The sequence below is a fragment of the Cebus imitator genome, unplaced genomic scaffold (assembly GCF_001604975.1).
Source record: "Cebus imitator isolate Cc_AM_T3 unplaced genomic scaffold, Cebus_imitator-1.0 Scaffold115, whole genome shotgun sequence".
In the NCBI taxonomy this organism is placed as follows: Eukaryota; Metazoa; Chordata; class Mammalia; order Primates; family Cebidae; genus Cebus; species Cebus imitator.
Window position 1 is genome coordinate 5,499,458 of NW_016107430.1, and position 20,069 is coordinate 5,519,526.

The following is a 20,069-nucleotide window of genomic DNA, read 5'->3' on the forward strand; positions in this document are numbered from 1 at the left end:
CTCCTCTCCTGTTCACTCCTCCTTTCCTGCCTTCTTTAAGAAAGCTCAGGGGACCTTCTTCCTTCTTGAGGGGGAGCAAAACCCAAGCCTAGCACACCCCTGGCATGTGTCAGGCAGGGACCCAGAATCACTGGAAAGAGTGGTGGATGGGGTAGGAGGAAAGGCTGCCTGCAGACCACAGACCCGCGCGGCTCTGATGAGAAGCAGGGCGCCTGGGGCACCGCCTCCACTGCCTGCCCTCCCCCGCCACTCCTACTGGCTGGGCAAATCCCAGCGTCTCAGCCGCCTAAGTGTCTTCCCCGGAGATGAGATTATCTCAGCCTGTGCTGGACACCGCCTTTTCTCCTCCAACTTTTCCTCCTCCAACCATGGATGCCGCTTTGCTCCTGAACGTGGAAGGGGTCAAGAAGACCATTCTGCACGGGGGCACGGGCGAACTCCCAAACTTCATCACCGGATCCCGAGTGAGTGGGGCCCCTCCGGAGCAGATAGGGTCCCCAGAGCAGGCTTCCACGGTCCAGGTGTGCCCAAGGCACTGTAAACAGCTTTCAGCTTTGCCCCAAAACATCCAGGCAGTCCCAGCCCTGGGCCTCTGGGGAGCTCCCAGCGTCTACGCCTTCACGGGGCATTTCTGGTACTTTGCAGATTCCACTTTTAGCATGAGCTGAGGGGAAGGACTTTTAGGAATTTTCTGGACGAAGAAAAAAGGGGGCCTCAGTGGTCTCGGCATTTGTCCCCAAATGTGGGTTGGGCTTCCCTGGTCTCAAGGGTGTTTCTGTGGGCTTATTTGAGGAAGGATTTCCGGACAGTCAGGGCTGTGGGGAGTGGAATGGGGTCCATAGGGAGGGGGTGGGCTCCTCATCCCTGGGGGATGCAGGCAGAGTGGAGGTGCTCCGGGGCTGTGAGGCATCTGATGGGGTGACCTGAGTGAGCTGACCGAAGACACCTGGGAGTTGGTGGCCGGGAGGTGGCTTCTGCCTGACCTGGAGAGGTGTCTAGAGCAGAGCGCGCTGTCTCGGTGACCAGGTGATCTTTCATTTCCGCACCATGAAATGTGATGAGGAGCGGACGGTGATTGACGACAGCAGGAAGGTGGGCCAGCCCATGCACATCATCGTCGGGAACATGTTCAAGCTGGAGGTCTGGGAGATCCTGCTCACCTCCATGCGGGTGCACGAGGTGGCCGAGTTCTGGTGCGACACCATCGTAAGTAGGCCCTGCGCCCAGTTCTCTGGGGCTGGTCTCTTCCGGGCTCACCCACCTGCTTGGGGGAGCTGCTGTGTTTGGGGAAAGCTGGGACTGAAACAAAGCCCTGAAAAGCCAATCCTGCAACCTCATTCCCCATTGCTGTGCGTGCGAAGATGGAGGGAACAAGGCCTGGAAGGGGCAGCCTGGGCCATGGCTGGCTGGTGGGGTGTGGGAGCAGGGCTATGCCCAGCAGGAGGGAGCCAGCTGCTTCACAGTCCTCGTGTGTGTGTGTGTGTGTGTGTGTGTGTGTGTGTGTGTGAGAGAGAGAGAGAGAGAGAGAGGGAGAGACAGGGTCTCGTTCTGTCACCCAGGCTGGAGTGCAGTAGTGTAATCACAGCTCACTGCAGCCCTCAACTTCCGGTGCTCAGGTGATCCTCCTACCTCAGCCTTCAAGTAGCACGCCACCACACCTGATTTTTGTATATTTTGTAGAGACAGAGTTTCTCCATGTTGGCCAGGCTGGTTCTGAAGCTTAAGCTTGGGCTTAAGCAATCCTTCCAACTGGGCCTCCCAAACTGCTGGAATTATAGGCGTGAGCCATCATGCCTTACCCAGTCCTTGCTTTTTATACAGTGTAATTCAACCTGGAGATTATTATTATTATTTTTTGAGACAGTCTCACTCTGACACCCAGGCTGGAGTGCAGTGGCACGATCTCAGCTCACTGCAACCTCCGCCTGCCTAGTTCAAGCGATTCTTCTGCCTCCGCCTCCGGAGTAGCTGGGATTACAGGCGTGTACCACCACACCCAGCTAATTTTTGTATTTTTAGTAGAGAGAGGTTTCACCATGTTGGCCAGGACGGTCTCAATGACCGTCTCTTGACCTCGTGATCCACCCGCCTCGGCCTCCCAAAGTGCTGGGATTACAGGTGAGAGCCTCTGTGCCTGAGCTAGATCTGGGGACTTTGTTATAGAGTATGATTAGACCAGCATTGGTCACTTTTTTGCCCTCTTCCTCACGTTGCAAGTTTCCCCTCTCTATTTATGGCACTGCATAAGTTACTCTTATAAGTTAGCTTCCTTGCCTTATGGCACACCCACTGACCTTTAGGCAATGTTTCTTATGGGAACTTTCAAACAAAAACAAAAGTCAACAGAAAGTATAATGCACTTCTAAGAACCCAGTGCCAGCCACCATCAACCCACGGCTGGTCTTGCTTCGTCTTCCACCCCACCCACTTCCCTTCTTTGTCCTGCATGGTTAAAGTAAAAGCCAGGCAGCATATCACTTCATCTGTAAATACTAAAATTTGTATCTCTAAAATATGAGGATTTTTTTTGAGACAAACTCTTGCTCTGTCACCCAGGCTGGAATGCAGTGGTGCATTCCTCCATCTCCTGGGTTCAAGTGATTCTCCTGCCTCAGCCTCCCGAGTACCTGGGACTATAGGCACACCATGCCTGGCTAATTTTTGTATTTTTAGTAGAGATGGGGTTTCATTATGTTGGCCAAGCTGGTCTCGAACTGCTGACCTTGTGATCCACCCACCTTGGCCTCCCAGAGTGCTGGGATTACAGGTGTGAGCCACCGCACCTGGCCAGATATGAGGATATTAAAAAAACTTGACCATGACATCGTTATGAAATCTTTTAAAAACTCCAGTAATTCCTTAAAGCCGTCTAATATCCAGTCACTGTTAAATTTTCTCTGGTTGACTCCTCTTTTATTCTTTATAAATGAATGAGTTTGGTTTGTTTAAATCAACAACCAAACAAAGTCCCCGCATAGTGCTTTGTTGATGTGTCAAGTCTATTTTTATCTATACGTTCACCTTCCTTTCTTCTATTCTTCCTTGACATGGATATGTTGAAGGAATGGGGTCATTTATCCTGTACAAGTCCCACATTCTGATTTTCCTGGTACTTTGCCATGAAATTGTCTAACATGTTCCTTTATTCCCCATGTTTTTGATAAATTGAAAGCTGAGTCTAGAGGACTTGATAAAATTCAGATTTTTTCTCTCTTTTTAAAAAAATCTGCTATGGATGAGAGCATACACTTCCCTTTGAGAGAAGTCCATGACACCTACTTGTCTGTCTTATGGTGATGTTAAGAGTGATTGGTGAGTGTGGGTGTTGACAGCCTGATCCATCCATTCCAAAGCTGCCCCTAGACTTTCACCATTGATGGCAGATACCCAGACTCATTATTTCATCAGAGGCCACTGACCTTTTAAGTGAGCATTTCGGGGACAGTTTGAACCTGTTCTGTCTTTTATTAGTTGTGTGATCTGGGGAAGTCCCTTCTTCTGCATGCTACTCTATTCCTTCATTTATAAATAAACAAAACTCTAAGTTAAGGAGTTGTTTTGGAGATTAAGTGATATAACATATGAGGGCAATTAAAACTTAGAGCTATTATTTTGAGCTAGAATTTTTTTTTCCCCAAGGCGGAGCTTTACTCTGTCACCCAGGCTAGAGTGCAGTGGCACAATCTCTGCTCACTGGAACCTGTGCCGCCCAGGTTCAAACGATTCTCCTGCCTCAGCCTCCTGAGTAAATGGGATTACAGGTGCCCACGACCACACCCAGCTAATTTTATTTTGTATTTTTAGTAGAGATGGGGTTTCATCATGTTGGACTAGGCTTGACCTCAGGTGATCTACCCGCCTCGTCCTCCCAAAGTGCTGGAATTATAGGCATGAGCCACAGTGCCCAGCCTAGGAAACATTTTGAGATTAACTTCTTCACTTTACTAATGAGAAAACTTGACTCCAAAAAAAGGAAAACTTGTAATGGCTCAAACAGGTTAAGAGAAAAGATCTGGGTGAGACACATGATTCCCTCTTCATCCTGCACATGTTTCTCACAATGTCTAATAGAGTTGGGCTGCAGTACCAACCTCTGCCAGTAGGTGATCCCACCCTACATGTTATTCATTTCTTCACTCACATAGCACATGTTTGTTGAACATCTTTTCTTTGTTAACAGTCCCAGTGTTTTTCTTCCTTCTGATGTTTTTAACTTAAAATCTGTTTTATTTTTATCAGGTCAAGCCTTCAGAAAATTGGCTTCTTTGTGATTTTAGTGAGTTTAAAAATATATCTATTGGCTTTGCTTAGAGTGAGGGACTCCTGTACTTCAATTCACGCCATATGAGAGGCAAGGCCTGGCTGCCACCAAGAACCCCCTCTTCATAGGTTACATGTTCATTAACACATGACAGCTGAGTGCATAGAAGGCTGTCAATAAATTCTTGATTAGATGATTGATTTGTTGTTTGCAAAACCACAAGCTGTGGTCATTCCCATAACATGGGCATGGCTTTTTGTTTCCTGTGGAGTGTGTGTTCCTTTGTCCACATTGATAGTCACATGAATGCACTGCTCTTATCACAGGCTGAACTTTTTTTTTTTGAGAAGGAGCTTCCCTCTTGTTGCCCAGGCTGGAGTGCAATGGTGTGATCTTGGCTCACTGTCACCTCTGCCTCCTGGGGTCAAGTGATTCTCCTGCCTCAGCCTCCTGAGTAGCTGGGATTACTGGTGCCCACCATCATGCCCGGCTAATTTTTTTTTTTTTTGTATTTTTAGTAGAGACAGGGTTTCACCACATTGGCCAGGCTGGTCTCAAATGCTTGACCTCAGGTGATCTGCCCCCTTGGCCTCTCAAAGTGCTGGGATTATAGGCATGAGCCACTGTGCCCAGCTGGTAACTGTTATACCATAGTAACTATAGGTTTTCCCAATCTCCACACCCCTCCCATCTCCTCACCCCAGCCCATGGCTGCCATGATTGTGCACATACACCCACACGCCCCCCCCCACCCCTTCTAGAGTTATTTCTTCACCTGCACGCCCACCTCTTATCCATCCACCTGCTTGCCCAGGCATCAATTCATCCATTCTTCCCTTCAATCTTCATTCATAATCCAGTCTTTCATCACTATGCATGCATCCATCATCTCCTATCCATCTCCTGTCATTCATCTATCTATCTATCTATCTATCTATCTATCTATCTATCTATCTATATCTAATTAGAAAACATTCACTGGGCACCTCCTTTGGCCTGTGCTGTATGTTAGGAATGAAACAAGTGAAGCTCTAGCCCATAAGGAACTTGAATTCTGGAGGAGCACACACCTAAACAACTGTAATGCAGGGTAGCCAGTGCCACAACATAGATAAGCGAGGGCAGTGTGCTTTGGGACCACAAAAGCACGCTCAGCTTGCTTGGAGCCATGGGGTGCCGAGCTACGGGCTGCTGAGTCAGGGCTGGGGTGCTCCCTCCCTGCAGCAAGCTGGTTCTGAGGCTCTCCCTCCCTTGGTGCAGCTCTAATCCCAACAGGCTCAACAGCCATCTGCTCGTCTCTTCCACGAAGAGGCAGAGGCATTTCGGGCTAATCCCAGCTGGTGGTGCGATGGGTGGGGTGACCTCTGTCTCTGCTGGTGACCTGGAGGCAGAGCTGAACTGCTGCACGGAGTTTCATCCGCTTCTCTTCCCAACAACATGTTGCATGTGGGGCCAGAACTGGGTCATCTCAGAAGCCAGTCCAAGGAGATGGGTTCTCAGAGAGCCTAGTTGGGGAAATTGAGGCCCAGCATACATACGGCATGACTCGCTAAGGCTGCACAGCTGATTTTCCCAGCCCCTCTTCATCCCAAGAGTGGCGACCACAGCTCCCATTCTGGCTGAGGCTGTGATGAGCCAGACCCATATCTGCACCATCTCATTTAATCCCTACAGCAGCCCTAATACCAGACAGGAGCAACCCAGGGAAGTGAGCTTCAGAGAAGTACAGAGACCCGGGCTCACTGCTAATCTGCAGCAGTTCCAGGACACCAAAGTGACTCTCGGACCCTGGAGGCCTGCTCCTTCCACTGTGCCACACTGCCCTTCCTGTCAGTCATAGGCTTCACAGAGCTCAGAGTTTCCTTGGGGCAGAGATGTGTTGCAGTGGACCACAAGGGCCAGAAGAGGTAGCCAGAGGCTAAGAGCATATGGCCTCTGGGGCCAGGTTTGAATCCTGACTGCATATTTCCTAGCTGTGTGACCGTAAGTAAGTTGCTTTGCCTCTCTGGGCTGTGGTTTCCTCATCCGTAAAGTGGGTATAATAATGCCTGCCTTCAATTGTCATAAGGATTAAAGGAGCTCATGATGGTGTAAAGTGCTTTGCCTGGCACTCAGTGAATCACAGTTAGCATTAGTGGCATAGTGAGGTGGCAGGATTCCTGCCAGGAGGGGCTCTGAGTGGAGGCCTTTTGTGGCCCACCTAGCTCTCAGCAGGTAGCCCAGATGCCATCTGTTTCTCTCCCCAGCACACGGGGGTCTACCCCATCCTGTCCCGGAGCCTGCGGCAGATGGCCCAGGGCAAGGACCCGACGGAGTGGCACGTGCACACGTGTGGGCTGGCCAACATGTTCGCCTACCACACACTGGGCTATGAGGACCTGGATGAGCTGCAGAAGGAGCCTCAGCCTCTGATCTTTGTGATTGAGCTGCTGCAGGTGGGGCTCGGGGTAGGCAGGGCTGGAGGGCTGTGCCAGCACCAGAGAGGGACAGCGGGCATCACGGGCACCCCCTATCCCACTGACCACTGGACAGTGCCCTATTTCTCTTTAGAGAATCAGAAAGGGTTCATAAACCACAGGGGAATATGAACTTGGAAAAAAAAAAGACCTCTGCTTTTTCCATTCAAAAAGTCCATTTGGTGCTGGGCATGGTGGCTCATGCCTGTAATCCCAGCACTTTGGGAGGCCAAGGTGGTGGATCACTTGAGGTCAGGAGTTCGAGACCAGCCTGGCCAACATGGTGAAACCCAGTCTCTATTAAAAGTACAAAAATTAACCCGGCATGGTGGTGCATGCCCGTAATCCTAGCTACTCAGGAGGTTGAGGCACGAGAATTGCTTGAACCTGGAAGGTGGAGGTTGCAGTGAGCCAAGATCGCGCCATTGCACTCCAGCCAGGGTGACAGAGTGAGACTGTCACTGAAAAAGAAAAAAAAAAAAAAAAAGAAAAGTCCGTTTGGAGCCCATTTTTAAAAATGTGACTCATTTTCATTTTGGAGGTATTTTACTCCAGTGCAATGGCGCGATCTCGGCTCATCACAACCGCTGCCTCCCAGGTTCAATAGATTCTGCCTCAGCCTCCCGAGTAGCTGGTATTACAGGTGTCCGCTACCACACCTGGCTAATTTTGTAGGTTTAGTAGAGATGGGGTTTCTCCATGCTGGTCAGGCTGATCTCAAACCCCTGAACTCAGGTGATCCATCTGCGTTGGCCTCCCAAAGTGCTGGGATTACAGGTGTGAGCCACTGTGTCTATTGATTATCCACTTTCACTTTTTTTTCCAAGAGTTTAAGATTATAACCTCCTCCTTCCTGTGGTTTGTGGATTCAGATTTGGTTCTCAAGTAGTGGGAGAGGCTGCATGGAACTCCCCACATCCTCCCACCTAGAGCCCCAGAGTGACTGACAGCCCATGTTTGTGGATTGGTGGGAGAGGGTTATGGCCAGGATCAAGGTCACGTTGGGACTCAGCTATGGCCAAAAATGAGGCTCAGCCTGAGAGCTATGTGGGTGAATAAAAATAAAATGAGAACTGTGTCACTGTAGGGCCTTTACAGGCTTACTGTCACAGTCAGCTGTGTGGTCTGTGCACTGCGCAAGGTGTACCGGCATCTCCTCCGAGGTGCTCATTATAGACCTTGTATATTGGTATTGCTATAATGACCATTTTCCAGCAGATGGCAACAGTGCATTGTTCTAACAAAATGAGTATTCCTGACAATTTTTTTTTCCTTTTTTTTTTTGAGACGGAGTCTCACCGTTGCCCAGGCTGGAGTGCAATGGCGCGATTTCAGCTCACTGCAACCTCCACCTCCCAGGTTCAAGTGATTCTCCTGCCTCAGCTTCCCGAGTAGCTGGGATTACAGGCACGTGCCATCATTGCCAGCTAATTGTTTGTCTTTTTAGTAAAGATGGTATTTTACTGTGTTAGCCAGGATGATCTCAATCTCCTGACTTCGTGATCCATCCACCTTGGCCTCCCAAAGTGCTGGGATTACAGGCGTGAGTCACTGCGCCTGGCAACAATTTTCTGAATATTAGAAGTGAAGTGTCTTGAAGAATGGGCACCTTTTCCTTGTGTGCACAAAGGCACTGATTTAGGGCAGGGTTTTTGGCCTTGTTGCTTCTTTCCCTTGTCTGTATGCAATTGACCAGCAAGCATGACTTCAGGGAGACATGCCAGGGCCCACTTTCTCTGGTCCCTGCTGGGGTGAGGCCCCCGGGGTTCCTTCCTCAATGACCTGCAGCTCTGGGGCCAGGTTGACGCCCCGAGTGATTACCAGAGGGAGACCTGGAACCTGAGCAATCACGAGAAGATGAAGGTGGTGCCCATCCTCCATGGAGAAGGAAATCGGCTCTTCAAGCTGGGCCGCTACGAGGAGGCCTCTTCCAAGTACCAGGAGGCCATCATCTGCCTAAGGAACCTGCAGACCAAGGTGGGAGGCTGTTGGCAGGGGCTGAGAAGTGGGGCTGACTCTGGGGGACCTGCCCAGTGCTGGCCAGGGCGGGGCGAGGGTCAAGCAGCAGCCTGAGGTCAAGGCTGACCTTCTTTTTGGGCAGGAGAAACCCTGGGAGGTGCAGTGGCTGAAGCTGGAGAAGATGATTAATACCCTGATCCTCAACTACTGCCAGTGCCTGCTGAAGAAGGAGGAGTACTACGAGGTGCTGGAGCACACCAGTGACATTCTCCGGCACCACCCAGGTGCGCAGGGCTGGAGGGGTGGGCAGCAAAGGGGCGCCCAGCCCAGGGCCACAGAGACATCTGTCACAACCTCCCTGGACTTTCCTTTCCACCCCACCAGGGCACCGAACTTTGCCTCCGCTCTGCCGGGTTTCCCAGAGCGTGTAACTGAATCCTGGGTGATCGATGGGCCGTGCTTGGTGTGGGGCCTTTTGTTTTAATGTGTATTTGAACGCTTACCAAGGAAACTCACCAAACTTGTGATTTCAGTGGAACAGTAAATAGGCTTTTAAAAAAGAGGGGCAATCAATATAGATTAAATATTATGTCGATACTAGTACAGGTGGTGTGAGGATATGGGGCCGCTGGTACTAGTATTGACTTAACACTCCGACAGCGCTCACGATAACAACATCCAGAACTTGGCTCATCCATCAGGCACAAGTCCTCTGCGTTGATTATCTCATTTAATCCTCATAATCCTGGTAATCACCATATGGGGGAGGTGCAGGGAAAGGGCCTGAAGGTTATCTAATTTAGGGAGTGTCTATAAGAAAAAGAAAACAAAGTTAAGAATATAAAATCAATCACAGGGCCTTGAAAAGGAGAGGAGGAGGTACTGCTATTATGATCATCATCTTCATCTTACAGTTGGGGAAACCGAAGCACGGGGGGTACAGAGAGTTTAAGGATCACGACGCGGCTAATGGTCTTGTAGGCTGGTGAGTCCCAGCTGGGCGGGGGCTGCCTCTGAGGCTGGGCAGGGGGGCTGCAGCTGTATGCTCCCCACAGGCATTGTGAAGGCCTACTATGTGCGTGCCCGGGCTCACGCGGAGGTGTGGAACGAGGCCGAGGCCAAGGCAGACCTCCAGAAAGTGCTGGAGCTGGAGCCGTCCATGCAGAAGGCGGTGCGCAGGGAGCTGAGGCTGCTGGAGAACCGCATGGCGGAGAAGGAGGAGGAGGAGCGGCTGCGCTGCCGAAACATGCTGAGCCAGCGGGCCACGAAGCCTCCAGCAGAGCCACCTGCAGAGTCATCCACAGAGCCACCCGCTGAGCCGCCTGCAGGGTCATCCACAGAGCCTCCCGCTGAGCCGCCTGCAGGGTCATCCACAGAGCCACCCACAGAGCCACCTGCAGGGTCATCCACAGAGCCACCCACAGAGCCACCTGCAGAGTCATCTACAGAGCCACCCGCTGAGCCGCCCGAAGAGCCACCTGCAGAGTCACCTGCAGAGCCATCCCTGTCCCCAGGGCACCCACTGCAGCACTGACCCCCTGAGGCCCACGGCCAGCCTGGCACCCAGGCAGGGAGCAAGTGGCCCAGTCACTTCCGGTTCAATTGACCAGGATTGTGGTGTTGCGTTTTGAAATTTAAAATTAATCTTTGAAATCAAAATCAGACACGCCTATGGTAAAAAAAAAAAAAAATCCAAAGGGCACAGAAGAACTTATGAATGAATAAAAGTGGTTTTCTCCCCTACCCGTCCCATTTTTTCCGTGCCATGGTTTTAACTGACACTGTTTTTTGTTCTTCTGGTAGTTTTCTCTATTTCCAAGTAATCTGTTTAAACCAGTTTCTCCACCTGTTGATTTTACCCCGTGTCAATGACAAATGAGGATCTGATGCTCTTATCCTTTCTCATCCCTGCTACCCCTCCCTGTCTCCCCATTTTGGATAGTTACATTTGCGGGTCATTTCTTGGTTAGTTTTGCAACTTTATGAAGGACACCTAGAACTCTCTAGAATCCCACTGACTTTAATGGGTCTTGATGTAGGGTGAGCAAGCCCCAAAACTGGAGCTTAGCCTGAGTGGGTTCTTGGCTTCCCCCAGGAGAGATTTCACGGGCAAGCCACTGGTAGGGCAGAAGAAAACAGCTGTGGCCGGGAGTGGTGGCTCACGCCTGTAATCCCAGCACTTTGGGAGGCTGAGGTGGGCAGATCACCTGAGGTCAGGAGTTTGACACCAGCGTGGCCAATATGGTGAAACCCCATTTCTACTAAATATACAAAAAATTAGGTGGGTGTGGTGGCATGTGCCTGTAATTCCAGCTACTCAGGAGGCTGAGCCAGGAGAATAACTTGAACTAGGGAGGCAGAGGTTGCAGTGAGCTGAGATGGCATCATTGTACTCCAGCCTGGGCAACAAGAGTGAAACTTCATCTCAAAAAAGAAAAAAAAAAAGAAAGTAAAAAAAATACAGCTGTCTTGAAGCTGTAGTGTTACAGCTTCATGACTGACCCTGTAGAGAAGGGCTACCCCATAAAAGCAGAGAGTGGCAGTTCAGGGCAGTTCTGCAGTCAGGTTTATACCCACTTTTAATTACATGTAGATTAAGGAGCAGTTTAAACAACAATTTCTAGGGGCACTGGGTGCAGTGTCTCACGCCTGTAATACCAACACTTTGGGAGGCCAAGGCGGGTGGGTCATGAGGTCAAGAGATCAAGACCAGCTTGGCCAACATGGCGAAATCTTGTCTCTACTAAAAATACAAAAATTAGCTGGGTGTGGTGGCGTGTGCCTGTAATCCTAGCTACTAGGAAGGCTGAGGCAGAAGAATCGCTTGAACCTGGGAGGTGGAGGTTGCAGTGAGCCGAGATTGTGCGAGTGCACTCCAGCCTGGGTGACAGAGCGAGACTCTGTCTCAAAAAAAAAAAAAAAAAATTCTGGGGAAGAAGTAGTAACTTCTGGGTCCTGGGGTCATTGCCACAAAAAAGGGTGGAAATGCCAGGGTGTCACCATGGCAATGGGTAACTGACATGGCACCTGGTTGGCATGTCTTATGGAAAGCTGCTTCACTTGCCCCTGTTTTAGCTGATCTTCAATTTAGTCTAGTGTCCAAACCCCACTGCCTTCCTCAGGCTGGTGACTTCCTGTGTCTGCTGAGCATGGCAGTGCTGGAATCTTCCCTTCCCACTCCTTCCCTCCTCTTGATCCTCCCTAAAGAAGGAAGAGTAGGAGGAGGTGCTGTCACACTGGTGACATCCTCTAGCACCATCCAGGTGCCTGGAGTGGGGCAGGTGGTGACGAAGTATCCGGCCCAGCACCACGTAGTCAACTGCCAAGGCCTTCCTGGTCTTCTCTTCTGCCCTAGAGCTTGTCTCCACCCAGCAGGGGTTCCCCAGCACTAACTGCATCCCCAAAGTTCTGATGTACTTTACTTTTCCATCACCCCTGTTAACATCTATCTTCTGCTCTGTAAGCAAAACTAAGTCTTCTGTGCTTTGTCCACAGGTTGACTCTAAAATCTGAAAATCAATAAACAGCATTTGCGTGACTGTGGCCGTGTACGTGTTTTTCCGCAGGGCCTAGCGTGATGCCTCCACTGCATGGTTTTCTCTGTGGTTCCAATTTCGTGACCCCTGGGCCACCAGAATGAGGGCATTTCTGGCCCTGTCCATTTTCTGTATGTAGCTGTCCTACCAGCTGCCCTTTCTCTTGGGGATGAGCAGCGACAGTCCCCCCTCATTTGTGGTGGGAATGTGGCCTGTGGGCTCCCTGGTAGGAGGGCAGTCCGAATCCAGCCCTGGCTCCTGCTTGGTCCTGTCTGGCTCATCCTGTGTGGACATCTCCCCTTCTGATGCCTCTGGATGTTTGAAAACAGGAAAAAGGGGATAGAAACCAGGGTGCCCATAGCATGTGGTGGGAGATAGGCTGGAGAGAGGGTGCACAGGGACCCCTGTCCTAGTGTTATGATCCTCCAAAGGCAGAGCTGGGCCGACAGAACCACTGTTCAGAAACTGCTGCATCCCGAACCCCATCTTCCTCCAGCAGAGGAGGTGGGATGCAGACGTCGGGAGAGATGCAGGCAGCCTCCCCATCCAGGGCTCTAGTTGCTGCCTGGGCCTCTTTCTGCTTCCTGAAACCCAGCCTAAAGCAAGGGCCTGGCTGGCCAGGTCTGGGCGGGCGGTTGTAATAGGTTGCAGGGCCTCTCTCTCAAGGGCTTCTTTCCTCTAGATCCAGCCAGAAAGCTTTGTTTTCAAGTTGCAAGCAGGGGGCAGCAGAGAACAAGCAAACAGGTCCCTGGGGCAGGAGATGGCAGCTTTGGGCTCCAGATCTGGCGGTTTTCCATCAGCTCTGACTGTCACTGACGGCTGCAGGTCACCAGGTCAGGCAAGCTGTGGACAGGGAAAAAGGCCTTTAGAACCACGGAATGAGGCTGCCAACAAACTAGGTCCTCGGAGGCAACTCAGTCCCAACCCTTTGTACAGATGGGGAAATTGAGGCTTAGAGAGGGGCAGTAGATCCAGGATTAGCATCAGGTTTCCAGGTGTCTGGGCTGGGGCTTCTATTTTTTTTTGAGACAGAGTCTCGCACTGGGGCAGGCTGGAGTGCAGTGGCACAATCTTAGCTCACTGCAACCTCAGCTCCCTGGGTTCAAGTGATTCTCCTGCTTCAGCCTCCTGAGTAGCTGGAATTACAGGTGCCTGCCACCACTCACAGCTTATTTTTGTATTTTTAGTAGAGATGGGGTTTTACCATGTTGGGCAGGCTGGTCTCGAACTCCTGACCTCATGATCCGCCTGCCTCGGCCCCCCAAAGTGCTGGGATTATAGGCGTGAGCCACCACACTCTTTTTTTTAAAAAAAGCTACACTGTGCTGCCTCCTACACCAGATGCTTCACACGTGGATGTGATGCATTTTTTAACAAAGGAGAAAACGTGAAACTTGTATCAGGCAGCAGCCTGGGGCATGCCAATTGCCTTTGTGTGGGAGCAGCTGGAAGGATCAACATGAGAAGAACCTGTGGGGTTTTGCAGGCGTCCCCCCCACCGCCCCCGTTTGGCCTGGCGTGTCCTCAGGAATCATTACTGGTTAATCAAGGCATTTGCTCCCAGGGAGGAGCCACCATTCTGACCTCTGGAGTTGCCAGAGACCCTGAGACCAGGGAGTCCTTTGGGTCAGTAGTAAGGGGCTTAGTGGCCCGAGGGACGCCCCTTCCCAGGGCATTGTGCAGGGGTAATCGTTTCCCATGGTGGCTGCAGCAAATTATGGCAAAATTTATGGCTGAAAACAACACACCAGTATTCTCTTACTGTTCCCAAGGTCAGGGATTCTAAACTAGGTTGGCAGGGCAGTGTTCCCTCCAGGGGCTGGAGCGGAGAGTCCATTTTATTTCCTGGCTTTTTCAGCTTTTAGAGGCTGCCTGGATTCCTTGCCACGTGGCCCCTTCAAAGGCAGCAACGTAGCATCTTCCACTCTGCGTCCCTCTGCTTCCGTCATCACGAGGCTTCTGCAGGTCCCTGACCCTCCTGTCTCCCTCTGATAAGGACCCATCTGCTTACATTGTCCCCACCTGCTGGTTTATAGAGGCTCATCTCCCCACCTCAAGGCCCTTAATATAATCACAGCTGCAAAATTCCTTTGCTTAGAAAGTAACCTATCCACAGGCTCTGGGGATTCGAATGTGGGCATGTTTTATGGGGTGCATTACACAGCCCATCACTGCCGGTGAGTCCCCGTGAGTCTCCAATCTGTCCTTTGCCTAGATGCTCTGTGTCCTGGAGGCTCAGCCTACAGATGTCCCAGCTCCCGAGTCCTCTGCCCTCCCGCGGGGTTTGGCCGGCAGAGGGCAGTGGCATGATACCTGGTTGCCAGAGGATGGCACTGGGGCGTTTGCTTCCTGGATTCCCTTCTTGCTGGGCTGAGGTCTGGTAGGGGTTGTGCTTTTTTACTTGTGGTCACAGCAGGTGTCCTGGGTCACAGCTCTCGCTGGTCTCCAAGCAGATCCTCCTCTGGGTCCTGCAGCCTTAGCGCGGCAATGGCCTCCCACTCCCGCTCCTCCCCGCTAGCTCCCACCATTCTTTGCTGGCTCCTCAATTCCTCCCCCATCTTTATTCTGCCTCTGTGGCTGCCCCGTTTGCATAAGCCAGCCGCCTGTTGACTTCCAGCCACTGCCTGAGCAGGTATCACATCTCCGCCATTGTGCAGGCAGCAGAGGAGAGCCAAGGAGCTGAGAACACACACCGTGTCCCCAGTGCCTCAGGGCTGTGGGCAGAATTGGAACTTAGGCCCAGATGCCACACATGGGCATTAGCACTGGCATTTTCCAGCCCCCTGGGGCACAGCTGCCTCCAACACCCTTATTTGATGCCCTCCATGGCAGATCCACGTTCTGGGAGAAGTTCTAACCAGAAGTGTTAGACAGTCTCTGCCTCCTGGGTTCAATCAATTCTCCTGCCTCAGCCTCCGGAGTAGCTGGGACTGCAGGCACGCGCCACCACACCCAGCTAATTTTTTTGTATTTTTAGTAGAGACAGGGTTTCACCATGTTGGCCAGGCTGGTCTTGATCTGACCTTGTGATCCACCCACCTCCGCCTCCCAAAGTGCTGGGATGACAGGCGTGAGCCACCACGCCCAGCCACCAGTACACTGAAAGCCAGACTGAAGTAATGATGTGTTTTAACAGTGGAGAGGGGAGGTTTCACGGCCATCACAGGGCATGGCATTTGTGTGGAAGAGCAGCCAGGGACCAGGGGACAAGACGTCTTTGTGATGCAGTCCACGAGCCCGTTGTAGTGTTGCCCTGACAGTCTCTCTCCGACTCCCTCTACCTGCATACCACAGGCCACTCTTGGACTGCCTGAGCTGCACGGTGAGTAAACTTCTTCCAGTTTCCTGCAAGGTCACTGTTCCTATGGGGTCTCAACAGTAGTTTAGGGCGGAGGGAGCTTAGGATGGAGGGGCCGCCTGAGCCCTACCTGTGTCCCAATTTCCCCTGAATAGCAGATCCTCAGCATGTCAGCTGCCTGCGAGGACCCTGTGGCGGTCCAGGTTTGATTGCTCTGATAGCCGACATCTGCACACTGTTTTTTGTTGTTGTCGTTGTTGTTTGTTTGTTTTTGAGACGGAATCTCACTCTCACCAGGCTGGAGTGCAGTGTCAGGATCTCGGCTCACTGCAACCTCTGCCTCCCAGGTTCAAACGATTCTTCTGCCTCAGCACTGAGTAGTTGAGACTACAGGCACATGCCACCATGCCTGGCTAATTTTTGTATTTTTAGTACAGATGGGGTTTCACCATGTTGGCCAGGATGGTATTGATCTCTTGACCTTGTGATCTGTCCTCCTCGTCTCTCAAAGTGCTGGGATTACAGACATGAGCTACCGTGCCTGGCCTGCATGCTACTTTTTAATCTTCCACCCTGGGCTTGCCAAGTTTTGTACCTGGAGAGCCCGTCTTGAATTTCACCTTGATCGAACAGTCCATGGGTGAGGGGTCAGCTTGACCACCTCTGAGTGCTCGGGATAGGGGGACTGTGCCCTGCTCAACCTTTCTCTGTTCCTCTCCCACTTGAGGTTTTAGTGGAAAGGTTAGGTAAACCCACATTCTTATTTATGGTGGTTTCAAGTCTACAGAGTTCCTGGCCTAATTACAATTGCTCCATTACTTCAGGTATTCTCATTAGTGCGAGAATCTGATGAACAAAGAATCTCGCCTTTCCTCTTGCCACCAATAAAAATATCATTTGAAGATGTAGTGGAGCATTTGTCTTTTCTCAGCAGTCTTGTGGCTGGCAGCTCTTACTGAGCGTGACAGTCTTTGGAGGGCAGAGGATTTTGCCTGCTTTGTTCACTGCTATATCCTCAGTAGCTAGAATTATGCCCAACCCATTCTGGGGGCTCAGAAATATTGACTGAAGGAATTTTTTTCTTTCTGAAAAACATGTTGCAATTCTTACAAGGGCAAGGGCCTTCAGAAATTGTCTAGTTTGGCCGGGTGTGGGCTCACACCTGTAATCCCAGCACTTTGGGAGGTTGAGGTGGGCTGATCACCAGGTCAGATGTTTAGGACCAGCCTGGCCAACATGGGGAAACCCCATCTCTAGTAAAAATACAAAAAAATTAGCTGGTTGTGGTGGTACGTGCCTGTAATCCCAGCTACTCAGGAGGGTGAGGCAGGAGAATAGCTTGAACCTGGGAGGTGGAGGTTGCGGTGAGCTGAGATTGCGCCATTGCACTCCAGCCTGGGCGATGGAGCGACTATCTCAAAAAAAAAAAAAAAAAAAAAAAGAAATTGTCTAGTTCAGTATCTTATAGTGCAGATGGGGAACTAATAAGCTTCTTTGCTAATGGCAGCTTCAGCTGTGGGCTGGTCTTCCTCCATCTAGATGAGATTTATTAAGATCGCCAACCAGTTATCCCTATTTCTTGACAATATTTCACCGAGAGCAAAGCCCTGTTCCCTTAAACTCTCCCAGGCCATATAACATCAGCCCAATCCTATAACAGGTTCTTCCTAGTACTCTCTTACTGGGACACCCACGGTTGCCATGATGTGTGTTCTCTCACTGCAAGGGCCCATGAGCCCAGTGGGTTCAACCAGAAGTGTGATCTGATGGTCTTTGGCTGAGGGGCATTAATCATAATCTTGGTGGGATGAAGAAAGCCACAGTCAGCATAGTTCCCACCATTGCAGGTGTGACGAGAGCTCTGCAGAGGGCCCAGGGCACTGGAGGAGCATGAGTAGAGATGGGGGAGGAGCATGAGTAGAGATAGGGGAGGAGCATGAGTAGAGATGGGGGAGGAGCATGAGTAGAGATGGGGAGGAGCATGAGTAGAGATGGGGAGGAGCATGAGTAGAGATGGGGAGGAGTATGAGTAGAAACGGGGAGGAGCATGAGTAGAGATGGGGAGGAGCATGAGTAGAGACAGGGAGGAGCATGAGTAGAGATAGGGGAGGAGCATGAGCAGAGATGGGAGAGGAGCATGAGTAGAGACGGGGAGGAGCATGAGTAGAGATGGGGAGGAGTATGAGTAGAAACGGGGAGGAGCATGAGTAGAGATGGGGAGGAGCATGAGTAGAGATGGGGAGGAGCATGAGTAGAGATGGGTTTCACCACATTGGCCTGGCTGCTCTTGAACTCCTGACCTCAGGTGATCCAGTTGCCTCAGCTTCCCAAAGTGCTAGGATTACAGGCATGAGCCACTGTGCCTGGCCCTTCCTTGACATTTTCTAAGTGCCTTTTCTAGGTACCTGGGCCTGGACAGGGGTCCTAGTGCCCTGTGGCCAGGGAGACCCAAGGCCAGACTGAGACTTGGGTGGGCCCTTGTCTTAGTGCCCTAGAGCTGCAATCACAGAGCCACAAACTGAGAAGCTTCTTGTCTCACAGCATTGGAGACAGGAAGTGTGAAATCAAGGCGTTGCCAGGGCTGCGCTCTCTCTGAAGACTCCAGGGAAGGTCTGTCCTGGCCTTTCTCCTGTCTTCAGGTAGCTGCAGGCATGCCATGGCTTGTAGATGGCCACCTTCGCCCTATGTCTACTTACATTGTCTTCATTCTGTGACTGTCTTTGTGCCCAGATTTTTTTTTTTCTTTGAGACGGAGTCTTGCTTTGTTGCCCAGACTGGAGTGCAATGTCAAGATCCCAGCTCACTACAACCTCCGCCTCCCAGGTTCAAGTGATTCTTCCGCCTCAGCCTCCTGAGTAGCTGGGATTACAGGTGCGCACCACCATGCCCAGTTCATATTTTGTACTTGTAGTAGAGACGGGGTTTCACCATGTTGGTCAGGACGGTCTTGATCTCTTGACTTTGTGATCTGCCTGCCTCGGCCTCCCAAAGTGCTGGGATTACAGGTGTGAGCCATTGCACCTGGCCATAAGGACACATATTGCATTAGCACCTACCCCCAAATGCCTCATTTTAACTTGATTATCTCTGCAAATACCCTGTTTCTGCATAAGATCACATTCTGAGGATCTAGGGGTTAGGACTTCAACATATCTTTTTGGAGGAAGACACGAGTCAACCCCAAACAGTCCTGGTTTGGTCCTTGTTCTTAGGGGCACTGTCTTATCCTCTATCCCTCCAACCCCTTCCCACCCTCCACTGTGGGGTCAGCCAGATGGGGAGAGCCAGGGTGCATATCCATAGGGCCATCCCACGGCCCTGTGGCCGGACACTGGTTCTAGGAGGGAAGCCTAGAGAGCGGATTGCTCCTGTTGGCCAGGGTAGTATTTCTTTCAAGGGGTTGTGCAGGACTAGGCAACCAGCATGGTGGGAGGTGCTGAATTTGGGGTGACTCAAATTTCTGATGTAGATTGGTATTTCATCACTTTTCCCAGGTCCTGAACACCACAGGTTGGCCCTGGTCTGCCAGCCCCTCCCACACTGGGAAATGGCCCTCCCAGGCCAGCATCTGCAACCCCAGCCATAATTAGGCTGTACCCCATCAGTCCCTGCCTTCCCCCTCATGTCGTATCTCTACCTCCCGACACTCCCTGAAGGACCACTGAAGTTAGAGTGACCCCCAATTAGAGTATTAATTGTGCAGCCACAGCAAGCCTCTCTCTGGGTATTTGGAACCGAGGCTCTGAGGTTGCGGTTGTCTCTGAGCAAGAGGAGTGACTGAGGGTCCTCAGAACACTGTAGCCCTGGTCCCTGCTGCCACTCCTGCCCAGCCCAGAGAGAGTGCACCTGGGGACTGGCCCTCCTTATTGTGGGGAAATTCCTTCCTCGACCTGTGGGAGCCTGAGCAGGGGGCCTCAGGAAGAATACTCAGCCTCTGCAGATGGGGCTCATTGTCCCTGGTGAATGGGAGTGGCCCAGACAGGAGAAGAGGTAAAAAGTGTAAGGCTGGGAGTTAAAGTTAGACCAGAATGGCATCTCACATTGTCCCAGCTCTCACTTGGGAGGGGGCTACTGGCATCTGACCTGGGATTTGTCCTGACTGGGACATGGGTTGAAGGCTAGAGCAGGCACTGAATATGCGGTGAGTCTGTGACCAGGGTAGGGCTCAGAGAGAGCCGAGGTAGAGGCCAGTATGAACCTGTATGCGACAAGAGTCATGGGAGAAAAGGCTGCCAAGATTGAACGGGACCAGATCCAGGGGATCTTGAATGCCAGTGAGGGGCCTCTGAAGGGCTTCCTCTGGTAAGGGGCATGGTCAGATGAATATTCTAGAGAGATGTCTCTGTGGCAAGTGTAAGGCTGTACTGAAAGAGGGAGATCAATTTGGAGACTTCTGCAATAGTCCAGGCAAGAGAGCAGCCTTGAAAGAGAAGAGGCTCATGTAAGATGCTGGTGCTGTGGAGCTCCCCAAATGTGGTAGAGGAAGTTTGGGATTAGTAACCATTTACAGTTGTGCAGGTTGTGCACTGAACAATTCCAGCATTTTCTCTCCCACCCTC

At 51.3% G+C, this 20,069-nt stretch overlaps 1 protein-coding gene across 2 annotated transcripts; it reads left to right on the top strand.

The window, feature by feature from the left end:
* Nucleotides 1-200: 200 nt before the first annotated feature.
* On the top strand, nucleotides 201-10,451 carry AIPL1 (aryl hydrocarbon receptor interacting protein like 1). Of its 2 annotated transcripts, XM_037742131.1 has the most exons (8): nucleotides 201-464; nucleotides 1,027-1,206; nucleotides 6,508-6,696; nucleotides 8,518-8,694; nucleotides 8,819-8,960; nucleotides 9,732-9,969; nucleotide 10,005; nucleotides 10,103-10,451. In XM_037742131.1, the coding sequence occupies exons 1-8, from the start codon at nucleotides 306-308 to the stop codon at nucleotides 10,208-10,210; spliced, it is 1,194 nt and encodes a 397-aa protein (XP_037598059.1). In that variant the 5' UTR covers nucleotides 201-305; the 3' UTR covers nucleotides 10,211-10,451. The 2 variants fall into 2 exon arrangements, with proteins under 2 accessions (XP_037598059.1, XP_017394354.2); XM_017538865.2 differs by lacking the exon at nucleotide 10,005 and having other exon boundaries at nucleotides 9,732-9,941; nucleotides 10,134-10,451.
* Nucleotides 10,452-20,069: the final 9,618 nt, after the last annotated feature.